This window comes from Channa argus, chromosome 11 (genome assembly GCF_033026475.1).
Source record: "Channa argus isolate prfri chromosome 11, Channa argus male v1.0, whole genome shotgun sequence".
In the NCBI taxonomy this organism is placed as follows: Eukaryota; Metazoa; Chordata; class Actinopteri; order Anabantiformes; family Channidae; genus Channa; species Channa argus.
This window is the reverse complement of record NC_090207.1, coordinates 23,826,298-23,852,146: the sequence shown is the minus strand read 5'-3', so window position 1 is coordinate 23,852,146 and position 25,849 is coordinate 23,826,298. Positions and strand designations below refer to the sequence as shown.

Sequence of the window (25,849 nt, the reverse complement as noted above, 5' to 3'; positions counted from 1 at the left end):
ACTGGACACGAGGAAAGAGACAAATTACCATATCCCGTGTACATTTGTAGGAAGAACAGGCGACTTAGCATAATGTTATAAAGTCTAAGAGCTGCAATGATTACAACAACTAAAACTTGCTTGATGAAAAAAGAGTTGATTGTGATAACCCATGTACCCCACAGTACAGAGACCTCCACCATATCCAACTCATCTGTGGGTAAATGCACTGGGAGCAAGAGCTAAGGCTGAATGTACTACAGTTCAATCATGAGTTTACCTCAAGTGTGATAAATAAAAATAAGTACATTAAAAAAAGAAAAAGTCAGATTGTCACTTTGAAGGTATTTCTGTGAAGCTCACGTCAGCATCATTGATGGCACCTTCACGATTAAGGTGTTTTGGTGAACATAAACTGTGTACAGGTACATACAATAAAGGGAAGGTAATAACATGGAAAACACTTGTTGGATTTCATAAAGACACATTTTGAGGAAAAAGGCAGCATCAGTGAAACACCTTGACACACAGTACCTACAGCTACAGAAACCAGCTGCTCACAGAGTCTGGCAGCCTGCTGTGAGAGGGCTGCTGAATATGACAGCAGGAAAATGATGCACTCAGGAAAGACTCAACAGATGATCAAAGTGTACTGTTAAAATTCTCATTTCAAACCTTAAGAGTTTGATTACATTTACACCCATTTTGATGTCTACATGGTTTCTGTAACAATTCATCGTACTAATATCCAATGACCTTTTAGTTTCTGTTTGTAGTTGCAGACTGAATCAGGTGTCCTGCAATTTATGACCTCTGGGACCTCTCACGGAAAAATAATGAATGTAAAAAACACAATTATCACCAAATTCTGCAGCTCCTCTCTGCTTTACAGAGCATTTTTATAGCCTGCTATGTAAAGACATTTTGGCTGTGAATGCTCTGCACTTATATGGCGTTTTTCCACCTTATTGTTACCCAAAGTGCTATACACTGCTTCTCATTCACGCTCACACACCAGCTGGCTTGCACTCAGTGGGAGCGAGCAAGCTGGAGTTCAGTGTCTTGCTCAAGGACACTTTGACAGTTGTGACTTGCTATACTTTCTGTAAAAGCTCAGATGACCCAAATGTTTAAGCACACGTATGAAGAGAACTGATGTATTAAAGAGCTATTTAAACTATGAAAAGGAGAAAGTTGTAATTCATCAGTAAATGGTTTAGGTTTATCATATTTTTCTGCTAAGTGGGGATAACTTACAAACCTCTCTAATGCACCTTTAAAAAGTTCATACTGTTTTGGGATTTCTACAGTGTGTCGAGGGTCACCGGTCGATGATATGTGGTATGTGAGTGCAGCACTGCTCATGGGCGAATTGGTCAGTGGTAGTTGTTTAAAGAGCAAAGAGCATTATTCATCCACCAGACAACAAACCATTCGTGAGGTCTTGTCATCCATCTTTGGCTTCTGAGCTACTAACAAATGACAAACTGATTGGCTGAGACTGGTCCAGGTTGGCTAAAGTTCCCTTGCTGTTCTCGCAGTCACACCAGGTCAAGGCAGCACAGCATAATCAATAACAGCTTATGGCTACCACCATCTCCAGCTCTTTTACTTACATCCTCCTATTTCTACTCCCCCCTTGCCCTTCTCCATTTGTTGTCCCAAGAGGGATCATCATGGGAAGTTATTTTGGCCTTTGGCACCTTTCTCTCTCTCTGGGTATTTCAGTGATACATGTGGAAGAATGCGTGTTCTCACTGCAAAAGGATTATGTGACACGACTAGCAAAAAGCACTAGGGTGTATATAGGTGTGATAAAGAAGAAGCTGTGCCTCTATTCATCGATCCATTAGTTCTACTCACTTATCTTTAGGGATTGTAGGAGAGCTAGAGCCTATCCCAGCGGACACTGAGAGGAGAGGATGGGCCAGTCAAAGGGCTGGAAAATGTGGATGAGTTGATAAACCTATATCAGCACCAGGACAATTTCTACTTTGAGTGAAATACTTCTTCGTAGCTTTAGTCTTTCCCAAACTGCAAGCACATTTATTTCTGTTAATTTGAGTCTATTTGATTACGTTTTTAGCACATTAAAGGAGCACTCCTCTGATTTTACACAGTCTTCTTCTTATGAGAAATAAAACCTCCAAAGACCATCATATGAAGTGTCCTTTGCCTTTGGAGCTAGTTTTCCCAAAGTGGTTGTTAGAGCAGAAATAAAGTAATTGAGTTATAACTCACTGAAAACCTCAATAATGTCATCAGGGTTAAAGATCCTGGCTAGAAATACTTGGACCAGCTAAATATTGTGAAGATATTTATTACAAACATAGTCTGAGATGTCAAAATATAAAACATGGGCTGTGAAACTGAACTCGATTAAAATTGTAGCACCATGTTTTTGCAGCCACATTAAAGAAATGGTTGTGCAGAAATGCTCAGCAATTTCCAGGTTTTACTCCTTCTGTTAACATTAGTACAGCTGAAGTTAAGACAGGAAATAAATGTACTTGTTACAGTGGCATAGTGAAGAGCAGTAAAAACAAGGCACAATTAAAAGGCACCATGTGACTAATAAATAAATAAATTATGGTATATAAAGTAGATGATATCCTGGCATTGACAGAGAGGAGAGGAGCGAGAAACTACATAAACAATGTTTGACTTGCAGTTGCAGTGTTCAGGTTACTGTATGGTTTTTTTTTAACATGTGTGGAATGAGGGTGGAGTCTATAAGATGCATAGGTGCTGGGTCTAATGCCCTTCGCATTTTAATGCTGAACGTGTCTGGTGTATTTGCTGGTCAGGTCACATCATACCAGCACTGCACACAGAGCACAATTTGCTGCAAGATTTGTTTCTCTTTTTTGCCCTAAGTGAACAGTGACACATCTAAACCTCCACTGTTTATTTCACTCCATTTCCAAAGACAGAGTCAGTGTGTCTGTAAATCTACATCCATCAGAGTCAGTGTCACTCAATTATATAATTCTGAACAGCTGCCTCAGAGCCATGTCACCTCTGAGGCATAAACAGCACTCCAATCAACACTTGTCATCTCCTGTCACTGAAAAATCAACTACAATTACAGCTTGAAAAAAAAAAAAAAAAAAAAAAAAAAAAACGCCAGTGGCTGGATGTGGTTTGTTTAAGAGCATTTGGCCGTGTTGGGGTTTGTTACTATTGATATTCAATCTTATTTTCCACATGTATGATAACTTTGTATAAAAATATAAACTCTGTCGAGCTCTGCATTCATACACATAGCTAAAGCTACAACTCCTGGGCGAAATTTATGCTAAATGTGGCTTTAAATGGGAATCATTGAACACAGTGTCTAATTCATTCTGTCATGTCAAAGTCAAACAGTATAACAATCTGCATTCCAAATTTTTACTGAACACGAAATTGGCTTTGAGTACTTCTCCACCTCGATGTGATATGCGCACAGACAGAAAACAATATTATAACCCGGTGCAAAGCAAGTTGTAGTTAGTGCACAGAGACCTCTGGCAGAGCTTTCCCTGTTGATTGACGCATGACTATCCCGTGTTTACCTGGATTTAATCAGGTGAAAATAGAATAAAGCGCCAAGATAAGCATGTTTGTTTGAATTTCTGTGGCTAATTAATTCTGCACATCCTGACCTTATTTCCAGCTTTCCTGGTTTGATCACTAGTCTGTTTCATTTTTGAAATTGGAGTAAAAATACTGCTGTAGGCTCTTACTCTTAATCTGTAATGTTACAGCATAAGTATTGTATAAATAACACTGAAAAAGCATCAGATCATAAAGCCAAAGCAACTTCAAGCTATTATTTAAGTCTATTACGATTAAATAGGTAAATATTATTTGCTAATGATCAGTGGAACCTGACCCCCCAGAATTTTCACAAGCACATTTTTGTTCCATTCAGACAACTGTATAACACAGTTTTATTGTCAAATTAAAGCCTATTTGGCTCCATTGTTGCCAGCTCATTGGTCATTGTTTGCGTAGGAGCATTTTGGTCTGAATGTGACATTAAAAATATTCTGGCTTTACAAAATGGGTTAGTGTGAACGATACAATTAGGGAACACACACATACGGTTAGTGATTTTACGACACTGACGTGGAATCTTTAAAATAGCTCATTGATTTGAATGTAGAATGGGGCAGGGGGGGGAAAGCACTATTTATTCTAAATACTTTATAAATTATACATCATATGTTGGTCTGTTATTTATACTTTTAGTAGAGTACTTTTGTTTGTGTAAAACAAAATTTAAGTAGTCAGGTTATTTAACTTGATTAGGAATGAAAGTAGGAAAAAAACTACCAACACCAGCAAATGAGAAGGCAGGTAATTTCAATTTTGCTAATCATTTAATCTTACACATAGCACCGACGTGGTACCTATATCGAGCTGCTGCATTGCCGTGGCAGTTTACGTGCTATTTGTGGAAAACTGGAGGTGTGTATCGCCAGCTGCCCATTCTGCTCGCCACCTTGTGAGGAGGTATCCTACTGAGAGCGGTCAGATATTGCACAGACATTTGAAGTCCAAAGTCTCAGAAGGTGGGAGACGAAAGGAAGAGGAACACAGGGGAGCAGCGCTCTCAACTAACAAACCCACCGACTCTGGACCCACAAATCCATAAAAATGAAATAGCTCAAAAGGTTTCGTTTGTTTTTGAGGTGAATGAAAGGAAAGTTGTTGAGAGAATGTATCGAGTCATTCTGGAGGAGTTAAAAACGGATCTTATACTCCGTTTGCAGGTGGCAAAGTGGACGATTGTCAAAAAATAATGCTCGTTTGTTCAATCAAGTTAAACCTTTTTAAAATAGCATTCAAACCGGAATCTTACAGAAGATTTGTAGCTATTCTGATAACTTCCCATTAATTACATTTGTGTTCTGGTTGCCATGTAATTGGGCAGAACACAATGGAATAGAGATGTTACGGGTTGCACATTTAGGTTTTAAGGACCCAATTAAGGAGACAGCAAGAAGGTTTCAAGTAAAAGGGGCTTTGTAGGACAGGAAATTACTCAACAAAATAAACTGGGTGAACATTGAATTGAGCCAAAATATTTAAGACAAAGAATAAAGGGTAAACTAAGGAAACTAATAAGGACTGAAAAAAAAAACAGAAAGGCAATTAACAGACAAATGACCTAACCTAAAATAAGAAAATAGAAGCAAACAGGGTTAAACCAAGCAACAGAAAAAACCTAACAAGATTAAATTAGGGAAACCAAAAATGAAAAAGAAAAAAAGAAAGAAACACTTAACAGGGAAACTAAACAAGAAGCAAAAATCAAAGCTTCAGTACTGAAACACAACCTAACAAGCGGAGATAAAAAAAAAAGTCTAACAAGGTAATAAAATGAGAAAACAAATTACAAACCAAACAGACAGGTACAAATACAGGGAACCAGCAGAATCGGGGGGGAACAGGAGTCAAACTAGGGAAACAATCCAGGAGCTTGCAGTCCAGAGGCACACAACAAAGACAAACTGAGGGGAAAGCTGGGTTTAAAAGGAGAAAATAATCAGGACAAACGAAGTAGGTAAAGAAATCAGGCTATGAACAGGAAGTGGCACAGAGGGACAACAAAATAAAAGCCAAAGGCAGGAAGTAAATTGGGGAAAACAGGATCGCAACAAGAGAAGGAGAAGTTACGTCACACTGTGTTAATGGTTGGGATGCGAGGGCCAGTGTCTGTTTATCTGTAACTGTTACATGGCTACCTGCATAAATTAGTTTTGGGAAAAGATAGAAGGATGCGAGAAAGCAAAGGGAGACCACATAGGAAAATTAAACCAAGTTGCCAAGCTTTATTTCGATCATTAATATTAACAAATCAGGTAGACCCAAAAGAAGTCATCAACCGTTTTGCAGTAAGTAAAGTAAGCCACTCCTCTTAAATTTAGCAAAAAATAAATAAAAATAAAGTATGATTATTAAACCCCAGTTGCCTAAATCTTGTAGAACATCAGCTACACATCGTTATGATGTTTCTCATGCTTTTTAATCCACATTCATTCTACTCCACTGCTCTCACACCGATACCCAAACATTCACACAGAGCCTGAAGCTAAAGCAGCTTCATTTATACGTCAACTGGGCGGCACCGAGCTGCTTGCAGCTAAAAATTCACCTCTTCATGCAGAATCCAATTGGTCACAAACTCAGAGATTTCCATGTCTAAAAATATTTAGCTACAAGTCACCTTCGCTCCTTCAAATACACAGTTTTTACCAACAACGGGGTTACTTCTTTGCACCTTCCTGCTGCACAAAGAATCTCAGTGAGTGCAACACGAGAGTGGACCAGAAAAAGGACAAGACATTTGAGGAGATTGATTTTCACTTGTTAAATTTATTGTATTAAAACCGAATTGAAGAAGATCAATGTTTGGTTAGTTGTGTGTGCAATAGAACTTGACTATGTGTTTCTTATAGGAGTCATACTGTAGTGCATTAAACCATTAGAACCACCTCTCAATAAAATGCCCCAGTGCGTCTTTACCACCCACTATGACCTTAATAATAAAACATCGTAGAATGATCAACTTTCTGACAATTTAGTCCAAGTCCAATTCATGGCAGAGCTGCTGTATTGGACTTTATTGGATTGTACAGATGTACCGAGTTTTCAGTCAGTGTTTCACAAATCCGTAGCAACACTCAATGGCTGTACCCTGTTAGCTCCAGGAACGAGGTCACTACACTCAGTATCTCAGTTTCTCAGTATCCACTCTGATCATGTACAGCAATACATAATTATAGATTTTCTTTTTAACCAGAAATGATCACTTAAGCCTATGAACACACAACATTTTATGACATTTGTTAGGCATTTTTATATTTCTGTTCTTTTTAGTCATGGCTGCATGTTAAAAGTGCATCTAACTGTGTTTCCTACATAGTAGAGATGTCTACCTTTCACTCATTCACACACACAGGGCTGGCAAACTAGCAATTTGGGGTTTAATGGTTCAGGGCTTTTTACTCAAGGTCGTGTGAGTGGACAGGAGCAGCGAACCAACCGTGTGATTACATCCACTACATGTAAAGCTGCCATTATAAACACTACAGCACAGAGTCTTTTCATATCTCCTCACAGCGAAGAATAGTGACATTTGTAGGCTTTTTAAAGCACCGAACTTTTCCTTCATCACTTTTGTGTCATGTATAATTTTAGGAAGATCTTCCTGTTAGATTCTTATGCCTATCATGCTTAACATGTTAGAAAATGTATTTATGTGCTACCATAACTGCATGTTGGAGTCTCTCCATTCAAAAGGAACAGGCTGAACAACAAGCTGTACTGTTGCTTAGCCAATAAGGGCGGAGCTGTGTGAGATCTGAACCTGAGAATGTGATTATTGTTAGTGTGGATGTGTTTCTTTCTGATTGTTAGTTATATATGTATCTTTTCCAATGGAGCGACCCCGTGATGCAAAATGAATCTCAGGAAAAACTGCCTACGGAGTTGTATCGTATCGCATCGCATTGTAATGTATCTCCCTGCAGGACTGTTGCATGGCAACTGGGACTGTTTCCAGCAAAAAAAAATGATCTGTTTAAGCCCTGATAAAATAACCAAATGTTGTTCAATGAAAACAGAAAACAAATGAAAAAAACAACATGATAATTAGTGATAAGTGGGGAGTGGGTTTTTTGTTGGACACACAGTGTTTACCTACCAGCTGCTTGTAACTTGCCACTAATCGCTAAATCTCCCTGGTTTCTGCCCTCTGAGATAACACAGTTTGACTAAAGGTCTAAACTGAATTTATAAATGTTTTATTGTTTACTAAATAACATGTTTTAAGCTAAACCTAATAACATTTGATAAGATATTTAAGAGGATTTAGATTTAATTGCTACTTGATTTAAACCTAGAACTTAATAAAGTGCAAATCCCAACCTTAGTTTCCTTAAAATCACTTTCCTTAAACTCTAAATGTCCATTGTACTTGTCTCTCTCCTAATGATATATTCCATGTAAAACCCTGACAAGAAACTTTCATCATTCGTGACAAACAGCAGTCTTCAGTCCCGACGGGTTAAGTGCACATTTTAGAGACTGCAGAACTGCTGCTGCTCTCTGGTCTGGTGTCCAGGACATATTCAAACTGTGAGCAGTATTTGCATGACAGACTGGTTAATGATGATTCGGACCATTGAGTGCACAGACTTCTGTCATCAGTCTCTGCAGGTGTGTGTTTGGTTTTGACATCAACAGTCTGACTATGACTCACCTACACAGCCACATGGCTTCCACCACCATTTGAAGCAGAGCCAAAGAAAAGCCGAAGCTGTGATCCCCCATTTTCAGCAGGCCGCTGGGAGCGTTTGATTTCAAAGCCCTCCTCTTGTCTCTGATATAATTAGAGGGAGAACGTCCATTTAGCAGATTCATATGGGTTATTAGTGGGATTAAGCCTTTAATTAAACCTCTTTGGCTCAGGACTGCATTTCACTGGAGAGCTCAGCTTAAAAATGAACCAAAGGAAAACCACTAATGTTCATTCTCTATAGTCATTAATAGGACGTATACAGTTTATTATTCCAGACCATATACAAGTTGTTGTACTGTCCATATAATAGTATGGATAACAATATCGGAGTTTAGGGTTTTTTTATATTTGAATTATAAAATTAAAAAAATGTGTCCCTGAGTAATGATTTTTAATAAAATCAACACTTCACTGCATAAATATAGCTTCCAGGTTATTGAGTTAGGAAGAAAAAAAAGTAGTTAAAGGATTTAAATTACAGCCAATCAATACAACCAAATCTCTGATGAACTTAAAAAAACATTTATGCAAAGTAAAAAGAACTGAGGCACAGTATCAATGATTTTCTGCTTACACACCCCGGAGCACCATGTTTCTGCTGAGGGGAAATGGATTCTGCCAGTAAAAGTGTTTTAATTTCCTGATGAGGCTCAGTGTTAATGATTTATGAGGTCATTTTAAGTTATCCATGCACTCTGTCATCTTTCTGACTGGGAGCATGATTATGACAGTGTGACATAATCACCCAAATGCTGAGGGGAATCAGTTGACTAGAGTTCTACTTCATGGTGTGCACTCTTTGCAATATAACAACTTCTTTAAACGTAAAAATAATTAAAATGATTAATATGATAAATTGTGACTTCCGGCAAATCAAAGCTTACTGAGTGGTTTGACCCATAAACTAAATACAAAGAACATTTGTTTTAGGTTTTTTTGATGGCGCTGTGTGGGCAAGTGTGTGTGAATATTCACAACCTGCAAGTTGTGCTAAGTTACTGTATCCTTCAGGAAGTCTATTCTAATTTTATCAGACTTCTTTACACTTTGCCTGCATTATGGACCTGAATAACTTGATTTTGGTCTCACATTGAACAGTGAAACCTCCATTTCTAAAGCTCTTTATTATCTCCTCTAGTCCTCACATACTATGACACATACAAACAAATCCAAATGATTTAATGTGTGATGCAGTGTGTGCTAACAGTATAAATGTGTTTTTTATTGGTTTGTTTTGTGGTCTGGTAGTTATTCTTACAGTTGTGGTAACAGGTCTGAATAAGTGTAAGTCCAATCATTAAAATCCACTGTTCAGTGTTATTACTTGTACAGTTAATCAAACACTAGACACAAACCATTAGCAACTACTACATGGCCAAAACTACACTTTTTCAATTTTGGTTTATTCCGTTCATGAACGATTCATAGTATTTGGACAGTCAGACGAGTGTTGTGTTTGCCGTCTGCTGTAGCACTGAAGAATCTGAGAGGCAGAAGTGCTACTGTAACTCTTAGCTTTTCTGTTTACATTCACATGTGATGTGTAGGTCTGTTGCCTACACAGCAGCTTTATAATCTGTCCAGCATGAAACACACTATTCATTAACCCTTGATTAGCAGAAAGCAATTAAACATTTGAATTTAAATAACTCACTATTTTCAGTATCTACTCTCAAAACCTTATGACACATTTGTGCCTTCTTTAGCAATCACATCACCTAGAAAGGGATCATACAGCACAAGGCATAAATATATCTGGATTCTCATTCAGGAAGTTCCATTATCATTTTACTTTAACTCATATTACTTAGATAGGACGCGGCTGTAGCTCAGTTGGTAAAGGCAGTCGTCCACGTTCGATCTCCGGTCTCGGCTATATGTCGAAGTGTCTCTTGTCAAGACACTGAACCCCCAACAGCCCATTACCCTCCCCAGCTGGGCAGTGCCGGTCCAGAAATTGGGGAGGGGTGTGTCAGGAAAGGCATCTGGCATAAAAACTGTGGCGACCTTGAACTCACAGGATGAGGACAAAAAAATAAATAAAAATGACCACAACATAGATACAAGAGTTTGTAACTTAGAATGATAAGTTGAATTTATGAGAGTTCAATAAACTCAAAAAAATGAAAAAATAAAAAAACTTGCATATTGGTAGACTGCCCAGCATGCATTGTTGGAGAGAGACAGAACTCTCCAAATGTTGTTCTTTCATGTAGTTAAAAGAGCAAATGAAAGATGGAAACGTGCTTTCTGTTTTTAATACATTTATTATATTGGTTACACAACTATGGTTCTGTTTTTCAGTTTAAAACATTTATTGTTTATATGGATTGAAAATATTTATTGAGTACCTAATTTTACAAAGCTAGAATGCTGTGAAAGAAGAATGTTCAATATGTAAACGAATAAATCAAATAAGACTGAGGTTTACACAACACTTGAAATGAAGCTTATACATTTTTTATTCCAAACAAATACCTAACATGTTCCATAAGCTAACAAATCCAAATCAATCAAGCAGTATTTCATCAAGATAATATTTAAATGTGTTTGAGGAATGAATGTTTTACTTGATGTAACATTTTAAAGCAGCCCCTTGACTTGTAGTTTTATATTGAAACAAGAAGTTAGATTTTACAGTGTTCCTGATGTTGACCAAATGTAAAACTCACCATTTAAAACAAAACTGAAGTTTGCATCTTGAGACCCACATGTTCGTAGGCTTAGGAAACAGAAGCACTTCCAACAAAACCTGGATTAGGGATAATAAAATATGTTGTCCGTGCAGAATAAGAAAAAAATGTTAAATATCAGCATTTTGAAATTTGGCGAACACTTCCGTCCTATCGAAAGTAAAAAAAAAAAATGTTCAGTTGGTTTTAGGTCCAAGCGTAAAACAATGCACTTTTTCAGTCTGATGAAATCCTTTGTTCACTTGACAGTGTGGCTTGGATCATTATCTTGATGCGCAATGAAGCTCAATGAAGCTCAAGGGAGACAAAATACAACCACAACTGTGGCTCACGGACGAGCTTGTGTAGTTTGGATCATCAGCAGATGCTCCTCCACACCTTGGCCTTTTCATCACTTTAATAGGGGATAATCATGGTTTTAACCATCCATAAACCTTCAGCCTCTGTATTAAATCTTCCTCACGTGCTGGATTGTGAGGTTGTTGGTGATGTCACTGGCTGTTGTTTTTTGGATTTTTCTTTACAGCTTTCAAATTGTTTCTGTGATCAGCTGTTGTGGTTTTAGTTGACTGACCTGTTCTGTAAACTGGGGCTTTCAGACCCAACGTGACAATACCACTGCTGTGCTCTGAAAACCTGGTGTTTCCAATGGGTTGTGCCGCACCAAAGCCTTTTGTCGCTAAAGGACTCTAACACAGTGGTCACAGTTCAGCCAAATTCAACTTTGACCTTTGCACGCAGTAAATGAGGCATCCAGCCAGGCCAAGAAGGCAAAACAGAGGAACAGTGAATATCCTATGCGTCCTTGTGTTATATGACTCAACTTAGAAGCTCTCAACAGTAAAGCTGTATCATGGAAACAGGTGTGTTTTTACAGTCAAGTATGTTTTTGTAGATAGACCACATGTAAACAGCTTCGGTTCATTTCCCCTCAACAGATCTGTACAGGCCTATTAAAGTTTATTATTTAGCTTATTGGGTAGCCTAATTTTCATATTCATTACTGGGGAAACCGCATTCTTGGTTTAAAATTAAGAATAAAAATAGAGATAACTGTGTTTTATTTGTTTAAGCCACACAAAAACTGAATTGCAAAATGAAGAGTTATAGAAATGCTTTTACTTTTTATTTTTGTATTTATTTTGTACTTACAGATCTAGGAGGCCTGCTCACCCCCTCCTCCTTATGCTAAGCAAAGCTATACAAAGTAGTTCATTGTCAGGGAACAATGACAAAACATACAGTATAGTCTTCTAAGACTGTTTGACTTTAGTATAACTTGTGTAACGTTCTGATGCTGTTTTTAGATTTAGAGACAGGGATCAAAGTACAGGGGGATGGTTGTACCACGGACCTGCTATCTTTTAGCACTGAAGTTAGAGTTGCTGTATGAATCCTATGTCAAATCAGGATGATTCATGATATCATGATAATTCTTATTTTTGGTGGTTGAAAGTACAATGCACTTTATACATGTCACATCTGTGGCGAGCTGCAGCTTTTGTTTTTCTGTCTTTCCGTATTTTTGTTTTAAATTACTCGGTAAATGTTACAATTGAATGTTTTGACACAAACCTAATCAATTTAATTACTGCATTTGTACTTGAAGTCAATAGATTAAAAAAAATAATAGGTTCAGGTCAAATTCAGGTTCAAAACAAATTATTTCCATAAATAGAAAAAAATGTATAATCAGGCGGTTTTTAGGTCTATAGTCTACATTTAGGCTAAACTATTAAATGTCCCATAAAGGCAGCCTGCTCCACCACTGCTCTGAAAATGGGCACCTTCTAGCTACAAGAGGCCTTAATGGTCTTTATTGTCTGGGCCGTCCAGAGTCTAGAATCACCTGTGTGGATATTGGTAAATGATGTGTCAAATTTGATAGGAGCTCTTCACACAATGAGGAGAAAGGTTTCTGATCTCTTTGAGAGATTGATGGTCACTTATGATAATTATGGCTGTAACATGTCCAATGTTATGTTGATTAGTGAACAAACAAAAACCATTATCAGGTTTTGGTGGAATCTAAATAAAATGCCTTAAATCTATGTCTAATTAGGACATTCTATGATACTACATAAGAATTATTCACAATTTTAGCAAACATCATTCCACAGGTGTTTCTCAGCATCACTCATTCGTCTCGCCTTCACCCCTCTGCAGGTACATGGCCATCATCCACCCTCTGCAGCAGCGCATGTCTTCTACAGAGACCAAAGTAGTGGTGGGTGTGATCTGGCTGCTGGCTCTGCTCCTGGCCTTCCCTCAGTACTACTACTCCAACACAGACCAGTTCCCCGGCCGGGTGGTGTGCTACATCGACTGGCCCGAATATACCGTGTGCGACTTCAAAAAGATGTGAGTCTCTCTCTATGGGAACAGTCAACATGCACCGTTAATTGCTTTTGAATTGACAGCAAATGTGTGAGGATGCTGTTTGTATTCAGTGAGTGCATCAGAGAGTGTGGCAAAAAAAAAACATGGAAGCTTTCTGTGCTTTGTAGTGAACAAATTGAAGGCACATCTTAGGGGATTTGTGTTCTCCCTCCTCTGAAAGGTAAACGAATTGAGTTAGAGGAGAGAAAGGATGATTAGATTCGACTGAGGCCACACCCCACCATTTATTTTCTATTTGTAAGTCTATTTCCACAAATACAACTAAATGGATTGTCAAGTGCTTTACAGAGCAAAAAGAAACATCAACACATAAAACTGTACTGACAGTAGAAGGACAAGAGAAGAATAGGTTTTAAAAAGTGTGAAACATAGAAAGGCAGGTTCAAGAACACTTTATTTTTCCAACACATTTACGAGAAATTCTCTATGGTTGTTTTCAGTATAATTTGCAGCAATGCTTACTTATGATTCATGTGTGTAGTCCCATAAATCACGGTTCTTATGTGCTTTTCAAACTCATATTAGTTCTCTAACATGTCTGTGGCCCTTTACTCTGCAAGCTGTAAAAAAAAAAACACCCTTGTGTCTGACAGCACTCAGACAAATCTCCCCTGAAACACCAAAGCAGAACCTGATTTTTATGAAAAGCGTTTTGGGAACAGAGACCCATATGCCCACCTGGCCTGACTTAGCGGTTTATCAAACCACAACAGATGGAGGACGCGCGGTGTGTTTTGGAGGAGTGGCCCGATGTTTATCTCTGCTATTGATTCCAGCTCCTCTAAAAACCAGCCACCTGAATTAGCAAGGTTGCCTTGATTCTAAAAATGTTCAATCATCCTCTTAAGTAGCCAAATGCAGACCTGAATTCACGCTGTTTGTAGAAACTGATTTCCGGAGTTCAGCCAGAGAAAATGCAGATTTCTAAACTAAAAGTGTCAAACCATGAGCTGCTGTACACACAATAGCCTGTTTTTTCCCGTGGTTTACTGCATCGTGTTGTAATTTCTTGCTTCAACTTCCTTTCATTTTTGCTCATGTTGCAACAAACTGTATTTCTTTTAATTTATCTTTTATATGGCCTCCGTTACCAGCAATCAGTACACACCAATGCTCATATACTGCAGTTTTTGGCTGAAATGGAGTGACAAGAAAGAATATACCTGATCCTTTCAAGAGCCAATTGAGACACACACTGTGGAAATTGCATATTAAACATATAAGACCAAAATTGGCTTGTTTGCTGTGTCTGTACAAGTTCTCAAACTGAGATTTGAAGCACCAAGCAGAGTGGAATAAACATGAAACGTGAATAAGCAGATAAATGTGAAAACAATCTTCTAGAGTTTCAAATTTTTCTGTACAGTGAAGCACAAACATCCAAGTAAAGTAATAACAAACAATATATTTTTCTAAGTGGAGTGAGTTTTAAAGTAAAACAGCCTTTATATACAGCATATAAAATTGTGGAAAGGAAGGTTAAAACAAACACTATGGAGGATTTACAGGCATCATGTGACCTTGGTTCGGCAGCTCGGTGACAGCCTGGATTGACTAGTCACCTTTCCTCCAGATATCATCTTTCCTTGGGCTTCTTAAATAGAACCACAAGCCCTTCACATCTAAACTTTAATGAGAAGCCTTTTAACTGGGTGTGTATATATATACATATATATATATATATATATGTATATATATATATATATATATATTGCCTTTGCAGATGAAAGAGCAAAAGCTGTTGTTGCTGATGATGTGCACCCATTTGATCTGCCGTCAGCCCATGATTTACGATCAAAGAAGAGGTGTGGAAAATGTATTGTCGTGCAAATGCATGTGTTAATCTTCCCCTCTCACACACTGAAGCCCTGCTGTGCCAGACCAACTTCTGAAGCTGCTTTAGACAAACAGGATAAATGCAGCATGCCTGGGAGTTATTCAGTCACACTTTACACCACCCTGGTAACCTCTAAATTCTGTCTTTTTGTTGTCCCACTGGCATAACTGGCTGGCACGCACACACACACACAGATGAACACACACGTACCCTTCTACAGAATGCACACTCAATACTAGCTCAGTGATCGCAGAAAAACACGACGCACATGTGCAGCAACTGAGACACACAAGAGATGTGGCTCGGATCACAGCGCTGCTGATGGCAACCTCTTACCTCATTAGCACACGTTTACTTTTCTTTGCTTCCATGTAACTGTTGCCTTTCCTTCTATTGTAACATTTGTCCGTGGAGATATAGCTTGTTATGAACAGTGCAACAGCAATTTCATTGTTCATGATAGGATGCCTGCTGCACTTATTACTGTTTTAATGAAACTGTAATCAGTGACACATAGGGGCTGAGTGAGAACACAGAAATCATTCAGCTCAGCTGCTGAAGCTTTAAATAATACATCTTATTAAGGCTAACCTTGGGTCTGGTCCCACAATGCATTTCTGCTTATGGTCACTGCCCTGTCACAATCGTGACTGATCACCTGTCTGCCGTCTTCACAGTCACTGGGAATCAGTAGGCAAGGTTTCATTAGGAATTATTAAAAGATAAAACAGTATGTAAATGCACACTTACATACGTAAACGCTCACCTCAATACACACACACACACACACAATAACACACTTGCATATACACATACACTGACAAACAGTGAGAAGAAGAATAGAAGCCTTCGCCTCCACACCTGCTTATGCATATTTCTAAGACTGATTTAACAAACTTTGAAGACTGACATGGTGATGAGTGCCACTTCACTTGAGGCTTGAGTGTTGTCACTGGGTTTTTTTTGGTGACAAGAAGACTTGTAAAAATTGCTATGTGGGAGGCAGCACTTGTTAGACAGGCATGTGAGACGATGAGAAGATGCAACAAGTGATCATTAACCCACAGTATCAGATAACAGTTTCACAATGAAATACAAAAAACTGATTCCAGATAATATAAAGCACATTTGAAACCTGTTTAGTAACTAAGGTAATTTCCTTATGGATTGTACTCACAGCTACAGTACCTGCCCTCTGCTTCACCCTATTGCTAAGCTCCACTAATGTCTCCTATGCTTCTGTAATTTTACTTTGAAATTTTAAATGTCAGTACTTCTTACTTGTAGTAGAATATTTGTGTGCAGATTTGGAATTTCTTGACTATTGTTGAAAATATCCTGGATCACATCATCTGGAGGAGTTCAGATGTCATTTAGTTGTTCGTGCTATGGAGGTTGTAGTCTTGATTGAGCTCCTTTATGACCTAATCGGAACTAAAAAAACTTTGTAGATTATATCATCTGTTGGAGTTTTCAGCTGGCAGTACAGAGATACTGGATTTTAATTGAATTAGAATAAAGTGCCACTGGAAGCAAGTTGAAAATTTGCACTTGCAGATTTTAACAGTTAAAGTACTTCCATTACATGTAGAATGGCCATGGACAGTAGATGTCTACATGGTAAATGCCAATGCATGGTTTTTGTGTTCATGTGGCTCTGAGGTTTCATGTAGAGGCTTGTGCACCTCAAGCTTTAAATACCAGGACATTATAGGTCCCTTGTTGAGTCATTGGCAGTACAGTATGTGTGACAGCTGGTTCAATGTGGCTTCAACTGACTGAGTAATACCCCTATCTTTTATTCATCATAGCCTTCAACTTTTACTTTGACAAAAACCCTCATCTTATTTCCTTTCTCTTCTCGTCATCCTTGATAGAATATTTACTTCTCATCATGAAAAATTCACAAGAACACCTCACAAAACAGATCGATATTAGACCGAAGACACACACATACATACGAATACTTACATGCAGAAACACACATACACACACACACACACACTACATGGGCACACACATCCATATGGTATCAGACGCATACAATACTAAAGCGCACACATTGGAAATCACAGACCGAGCACACCATGTTCTCTGTGCACTCTCTCCACTAAATTGGGCTTCTCATGACATGAGCCTGTGATTAGTGCCAGTAAGGCAGCGTGGTGATAGGCATTCTGTTACCTCCGCTATTCTTTTGCTTCGGCTGGCAGGCCCAGTCAAAAGAACAGCTGCCCTTGCTCCCAGCACACATATTCACTAATTACGTATACTAATACAGACACCCACATGTTTCAATAAATCAGGGAATGTGCAATTTAATTATTCAAATTCAATTCTTTTAGGGAATCCACACTCATTTATCGAGGAATAGATGTTTATAATGCTTGATTTGGTGTGGAACTAAGGGTAATGTCAGCCTTCCTGGGTTATTTCAATGTATTAAATATTTGTCTTTTTGTGTTCACACAAGCCAACAGCCAAAACATATACACACTAGAAGTGTGTTTGTCCACAAAGAGAAAAGGCAGCAGCCCCAGAAATGAAAACAATACACACCCATGATCCGCAACATCATGACCACTGACAGGTAAAGTGAATAGGATTGATTGTGTTGTTAAAAGGGCACCTGGAAGTGGGCGGGAAATATTGGCAGCAAGTAAACATTTTGTCCCTGAAGTTGATGTGTTGGAAGCAGAAAACAATTGCAAGCGTAAGGATTTGCCAGACTTTGACAAGGGGCAAATTGTGAGGGCTTTTGATGCCTGGGTCAGAGCAACTCAGAAACTGCAGTTCTCTGCAGGTCTGCAGATGAAGTGTGCTCAGGGACAAAACAAAGTGTAGGTCATCTGTTCTTTGTCAGCAAGCAGCTCTGTGCCTATGACGGAAATAAAACCAAAAATGCTAGAGTTAAAGCTAAGAGTGGCAAGCAGAGGGCATGAGAATAGGGATGAACTAAGTGGGCTAACTAGTTTGGCCCAATGTGATCAAAAGTAACCATGAAGTACACAAGGGTCCTAATACAAAAAAGATCTGTATTAGTCTGATGAGTCTCAATTTCTGCTGTAGCATTCAGATGGTAGGGTCAGAATTTGGTGTAAACAACATGAAAGCATGGATCCATCCTGCCTTGTATTATTCGTCCGCCTGGAGATGGTGGTGGTGTTATGCTATGAGGGATATTTTCTTAGAACACTTTGGTCCCTTAGTAATAACTGATCATGGGTTACGATGTGCCATGTCACAAATGTAGTTCCTGGTACTCAAACGGCTCTCACATTTACCAGATCCGATAGAGCGACTTTGTTGTGGATCCGGAGTGCTGTTGTTTCCAGGACCTTGTTGAATCTATGCCAAGTGGAATAAAGGCAAGGGAGGTCCACCTGGGTACTAGCAAGATGTTCACAGTAAAGTGGTGGGGGAGTGTAGAGTTCTTGTTGAACTGATGCAGAGCAGGTACGTGAGTTGGCACAGCTGCGAGGACATGGAAGGAAAATGGGACAAAGGGACGCAGAGTGAGCAGACGGAGGTCTAATGACTGGGGGAAAAGAGGCTGTAACAGAAAACCAGGAGCAGAGCTGTGACAAATACAATGAATGGCTCCACAACCATCATCATACTATCAGCAATTGGTGGCAATGATTTATTTCACAGCTCTCATTATTTTCTAACCTGTGTTTAGGAAAATCTCTGGCATTTACTACAAATTATAGGGAGAGAGACTCTTAAATGAGGCTTGTTTACAACGTTGAGAAAAGTAACCGATTACTGGAGGAATTTCCTAAAATCCTAACACTAGTGTAAGGAGATTTTCGATCACCGCTGTAGGGGTGACTGTGTTTCAGGAAGTAGAGCAGGATGGTTGTTGGTTCGATTCCCAGTTTCTTCTATCACTTGTCAAAGTGTCCTTGAGCAAAACACTGAACTTTATTGAACAGAAACCAAAGTCAGCTGTTCCCAGTGGGTGTAGCCCAGCTGCATGGAAGCCCCCCTATCAATGTGTGAATGAATGAATTACGGTAGAAGCAGCGTAAAGCACTTGAATTGAGCTATGATTTCAAAAATCCATTCATTATCTGCTACTACTTATCCACGTAGGGTCGCTGGAGCCCATCCCACCTGCCATGTGGTTAGAAGTAGGGCAAACCCCTTAGAGGTCACCAATTTATCTCAGGGCCAACACAGTGACACAACCATTCACACCGACAGGCAATTTTAAAGTCACCAATTAACCTAACGTACATGTCTTTGGACTGTGGGAGGAAGCATGGAAACTCCGCACAGAGAAGCCACGGCCGGCCGCGGGCGCGAACCCACAACCGTCTAGCTGTGAGGCAGCAGCACTAACAATGACACAGTTCTTTTCATCAACCTTCAAATGAATAAACATATCACTGCTTTTCTGGAAGCAATGGAATCTGCATATAATATTCGACCAAATTGTCTCCACCTGCCAATAAAAAGCTATTCAAACTTTAAGGCAACAGCAGTAGCGGCAATCGAATCGTACACTGAATTGCAACACGCTCCACTCAGCTCTTCTTCTCCCTCCTCTGCTCTCCCCAGCACTTCAGTTAGTGGTTCTTATGAAATTATTATAAAAGAGTAGTGTTCTAAAACTGATCTGATCAGTGAGAACTGTCCTTAAAAAGCACAGTGGGAGTGTGATGTTGTGGAGATACTTTGCCGCTTTGTGGTTGGATGTATCGATCTTGTGATGGTCTACACCTGATCCAGCTGTGCCCTGCACCCTCAGAAACCTTCAGTCTGCTCAGAATTTGACACTAAGAAACTTTCTCTTTGCAGAAAATAACCATTTGATTCTGGTCTGTGACCACAATATTGATACAGAAAATTCATTACTGATACCAAATTGTACTGCAATATCAGCCAATATGTTTGCTAGTTTTCAGCCACTTTTCAAGAACAGGTCCCTTCAATTTTAGATATATCATGATTGATTTTCTTTTCTTTTTCTTTGGGTTAAAATGCAAATGCCAGAAGTATAAAAAACAACACAGCACACTGAAAAGCTGCCGTGTTTTGAAATATGGCGAAAAGGGTGTTTTAAACCTTGGCCGACATTTGCTTTTGTTCCAAAAACTACACTTTTATCCAGACGTTTGCTCTGAATATGGGACATATTTGCCAAACCATGAAGCAGTTCTCAGAATACTTTTATCAGTAGCATCGTGCTTGTTTAATGTTTCAAGTCTGACAGGACATTTCCACAACATGTGGAAAAAACAGACAGTTCCTAGTTTCTACTTGAACCGAAAGTGACAATCCAGATGTTCTGCTAATTGAACTTGGGCTTAATGTGTCACACTCATAAGTTACTAAAATGGGAAAAATGAAATAAATGAAAATAGACAATCTGGTGGCTTTAAGTGTTCACCCGATTATTATTGTCTGTCCTCAGTTTTTGGGGAGAATCTGCTTTTAGTAGACTTGCAGCTGTGCCGTAATCTTTCCATTTCTTAATGATATAGCTAAGGGATGTTCACTGACTGAAACAGCTTAACCCACTAGCTTGTGCTTTTCAGTTACGTCTTTAAAGTCAATTTACTAAAACTCTTTGACTAGACAAAAATGTAACTGATTGATTGTAGTATTGGATTCTGCTACGTTTTAAGGCACCTACAGACTTAATAATTATCTTATATTAGTTTCGTTCTTACTGTGTTTCAATCAGGGTTCAATAAACTATTGATTACTGGAGACATCAACCGTCAGCCTAAACTTGCTCAAGTGAATTTTTTTGATTTTTAACATTTATTTTAGATTAGCAAAGCCTTAGTACACATAAAAGTCAAATATTTGAGCCCATTTGCTTCTGATTATGCACAGGCATCAACAATATGATCTTATATGCTGATGGCTGGACAAGTTGCTGATGTTACCCCAGTTATCAATTCACTCGGTATTGTCTTCCATTAACAATGGGTGGTCCTCAGTTATTTGTATTATTTGTTTTTACCAGTTTTAGGATTAGGAGGTATGTTTACTTTATTGGAGTTTTTAGTGAACAATAAATACAGTTGTCTATTGTATTTTTTCCCCAATACTAGAAAATTCTTCTCTGCAATAATTATTCTTTGAAAGTCTGTCAAACAAATCTGGACCACACTTGCATATTTATGTCATCACAGCAAATATAAAACTGGTAAAATGTGCTATTTCCTGCATGTTAAAGCGCAGTGAATGAAATGTATTTTTTAAGGCAAGTAATCGCACTTTTACTTGAATATGGATCCCGTTTACTTCTATTGTCTCTGCTCCCAGCATATTCTCCTCATGGAACAATATGCAGAATCATAAAAACGATTATTTGTGTCTTTCCTTGTCTTGTATTTTTTAGTACTGTACCAACAGCTATTGATTTAGTTTAGAAAATGTATCAAATCAACTGCATATTTTAGTTTTAGTTTTCTGGGAAATGATCTTATTGACCTTATTATTGATGTTTGTAATCAAATTTGATTCTTTAATGTCTATTTCCATAATTTTAGCTTTTGAGCGTTTATTCAAGTAATCAGATGTAGGTCACCTGTTACTGAACCTTGCAGATCTTTTCAGCCTCTAATCAATAACACACTTGATGCTGGATTCATTCTGTGATGGCTCAACAGTTTATTTGGAGCCAAAATTCTATCAAAGGTGTTTTATTCTTGTCATGCTTGATCTGGTACCAAGCATCACACCACCTACAAAGTCACTTGAATCATGCAAATCATTAAAAAAAAATATATTATCCATCGTCTCTCTAAATGATTTACTCTTCTGCCTCATGATTCACCATCTGGAGGAGGAAGAAGGACTGGGCACATCAGAAGGAGCAAATATGCCATTTAGGTGGCATCTTGTGTCAGGAGCTTATCATTTTCAGTGCTACTATTATGTGCAGTGTTTTTTAATTAGGGGAAGGAGAGATCTGGCTGTTGAGCAGTGAAATAGAGGCTGGGAACCTTTCGTTTTAAAAGAGACTGTGACAACCTTTTTCTTTTTACACACAGCTTTACTCTTGCTGGTCTAACTGACACGCCGGACATTTTCAGGGCACAAAAGGTTGGTTTGCTTATGATAGTAACTAGATAGTAACAAGAGGTAAAGTTTCTCTGATGCATGTTCTAGTTACCCAACTTTTGCAGCTTTTACAAAGCTCAAATATATTTTCCAGATCTCTATTTGTCCTCCTTCGCAAGCTGCCATGTAACTTAGAACACTGTATAACTGTATAAAGGCCAATGCTGATAAACTGAATATTTTTGATACCTGTTCTTAATTCCTTCCTTCCACATCTTTTTCATCTAAAAGAATCAGCAACCTGTTACAGCCAATTTTACGCATCTGTAACAAAAAATTCAATGCCAAAGAGTAAACCCACGACAAAATTAATCTGGTTGATTTTGCTTCCCCGCTTTAATTAAACTGTATTCAGCAAATAACAGATGTGATGCACAGCATGTTGTCTTTCCTGATCAATATGAATTGTTGAGAAACAAACACAGACACAACACTAGAACAGTGTTAAAGTGTTTCCTACCTTTCCTCTCGTGTTAAAGGAGAGTGTGGGGAAAAAGCACAAGCGTCGATAATAGCATTAAGCATGGCTCTGCTGCATTTCACTGTGTTCTTCAGCACAATGTGCCCACATTACATATTAAACAAGATGTGGATTTTGTTTTGGAAATATGACAAATCATTGGTCTGCTATTCAACAATTTAATAGAAAATTGTAATGTATGTGTAAACGTACATTCAAATTGCAGATTGCAGTTATCTGTTAACAGCTAATTTTGACCTAGAAAATTCCCGGGTTCTCCAAAGCCCAGCCAGTTTGATCTCTTATTAGGGTTGGGTCTTTTCTTCTCATGTTAGTAGGTTTACAACCTGCTATTTCCTTTCCACTCCTGCTTTTGGAGACAACAACATGAGCAAATCTTCCATTAGCCAGGCAGGAACATGCAAATTCAGCTCAATCAAAATCAAGAGCTGTATTTAATTTCAGTTCCTCATTCAGTCATTTCTCCCACAGTAACAAGCGTTCTGCAGTTCACTCAACAGCACTGAGCTTTAAGTTTTGATTCCAGACACAATATCAGAGTCACTTAACATACTTTTATTTTAAATTCAATTATTTTTCCCCCCAGCTGCTTGTTATCATCAGTCAGCATGGATTTAGCTGCATATTTTTGTTAAGTGTTTAGACAGACCAACATTTGCCAGCAGAATGAGTTTGAAATAGACGGATGGGTCAACAAAGCAAACTTCTTTCCCACAGGAGACCGGAGTTTGAGTTTTGTGTGAAAAAGTTCTTTGTTGCAGCTTGGTTGACATATCTGTGAATTCATGCAAAACCATCACAGTTTAACTCCTAACTGTTTTCATTTTATTACATAATCTAAGATACAGTAACCCACTGTCTTTGCACATCTAGTCCCTTTGAATGTTTAGGGTCTGTGTGTCCCTGCATGAGTGTGCTGTTTTAACTAACAGTCGTTTAGTTTATATGATAGGATAATGATAAATGACCTACTGCATATGGGGATTAATCTTGGATGACTCGCTGAAGTCTCGTAAGTCTCCCCGGAACAGTGAACATTTGAGTGCCCCAGCCCCCTGTTAGTGTTTTTGGTGTAGTCATATATTTGAAGTGGCCAAAACGAACACAAGCCATCATCAGTCCAGTAATTTACACATGGGACAGTAACAACAGATGCCAGGCTGAATTGTATATAAGCCAACTTAAGAAGAGAGAAGTGTGGTAACAGTTTTAGAAAATAATCCGTTTTTTTAAGGTTATTTTCTCAAACTGTGATCATCCCCACTTGCCAGCACAAACCAAATATTCTATATTATTATAAGTAGATAATAGGTAAAATTATTTCAGTATGACTTTGGCTTAACTCCAGTGAATAACTGCAGAGCTGGGCCTATGAGGCAGACAAGTGTCTATATTTTATATGTTTGAACTGCATATGAAATTCTTTGTGGCTAAAAACAAAACATGACATCTGTTAGCCGTCCATGCAATGTGCTATCTAGATTGGATCAGGCACTTTTTTTGCAGTGCATCTCTGTGTATTTCTGGGCGTATAGTCATTTTTGTGCAGATGAAAGCTCTTGTGCTCCCGGGAATTCAGCGGGATTAATGTAATTGAAGTTAATTGCCAAGGAAATGGCCTGTTAGCCTCATGTGCTCCGTCCTTAGAGGAGAGGACAGATTTTACCTGTGCGGATGTTGAAGTCAGAGGGTCTTTACCTTCTGAACACTTCTCAAGCATGATTTACACACTCAGAGTGATATAATGCAATTTTCCACATTTTAATGGACGCTAATGCACACACACATGCATACAGAGACTATACTGTGTGCTCGTATGCTGCATAATATCAGACATGTTTGTCTCTGCACTCACTTTACAGGAAGCTAATTGGATCAAATGCTGTGTCTGTGAGACATTACCAGATCATTAGCTAATACTAAAACTGTCATTTGTGATTATTTCATAAATGGTTTAAATTCATTAGACAGTGATTGGAGCAGAGGTCCAAACTATTTCTAAATTCCTCTGGCTAATGATGATTGATCCAGCCCCCGACGCACATGAGTAACTTTTTATTTTACAACTTGCTGCATCAGTGCTTCAGGGTTGGTTTTGGGGAAGGAAGGGACCAGACTGGAAAATAGGTTCACAGGCCTTCCATTAACTAGGAAATGGCCACTGCAAATAAACTGGCCTTAAAATAAGTATTAAACCATTGGATACTGCATGAAGAGACACATACAAGTAAATCTAAACCCAAGCTTAAAGAGTGTGTTTATTTTTCTAAAAGTTTAGCTACTAACCAGTTTAACTAATATGCACTGACAGCGGTATAGCTTTTTTCATGTGAGGCTTGTCTTTCCAGAGAAAACTTTTAAATGGAATTATTTCTGCTTGATCAGTAAGTTCCGTACTGATAACTATCTGAAGCACCGGGCTGAGTGTGGTGGAGTGTAGCCGAGCAGAGAAAAGGAGGACTCAGCAGACCAGGGTGGATTCAGTCTCATACTATTTTAAGTTGTGTAATGTCGTGTTAATCTGGTCAACATGAGACTTAAAATCCATCTAATCTGCTAATGCCACACTCTTCTGCACTACACAGCCCATCGCTGCCCAGCCCTTCATGTATTAGTCATTATCAAATCAAAATGAAAGCTTAGTAATCAAGCAGAATTTTCTGGTTGGTTAGAAGTAGCACTACAGTACAGTATATATTTCGTACTGCAGCCAGTGCTGTTCAATGATTCTGAGTTCACAGAAGGCTTAAACAACCCGTCTCCACAACAACGTCTCCACTAATAATATTCTGAAAAAACTGCATATTGTTGCTTTATGTTGCATGTCGTAGGCTGGCTTTAAAGCTGCTATAATCAATAATGTCTTACTGCGTTAGTAATAGATGAAAGCACTATACAGTATGTGATGTGAAAGCTGGGGCTTATCACTGCTGAGCTCTTCACAGCAGTTTAGTTCTTTCAGAAAATTATTTTGGTTTTTCTACCCGCAACTTTATGATTTTGTTTCAGTCTCGTTGGTCTTTTTAGTGTCATCTCTATGTTTTTCAGGCAGCTGTTGAGCAAAAACCCTACAATAAACC

At 38.5% G+C, this 25,849-nt stretch overlaps 1 protein-coding gene across 1 annotated transcript in view; it reads left to right on the top strand.

The window, feature by feature from the left end:
* The window catches only part of tacr1a (tachykinin receptor 1a), a 48,341-nt gene that overhangs the window by 4,533 nt on the left and 17,959 nt on the right, over positions 1–25,849 (top strand). Inside the window, exon 2 of the mRNA XM_067522087.1 lies at positions 13,132–13,326. Within this exon, the coding sequence (XP_067378188.1) occupies positions 13,132–13,326 (195 nt within the window). The remainder of the gene's footprint in view (positions 1–13,131; positions 13,327–25,849) is intronic.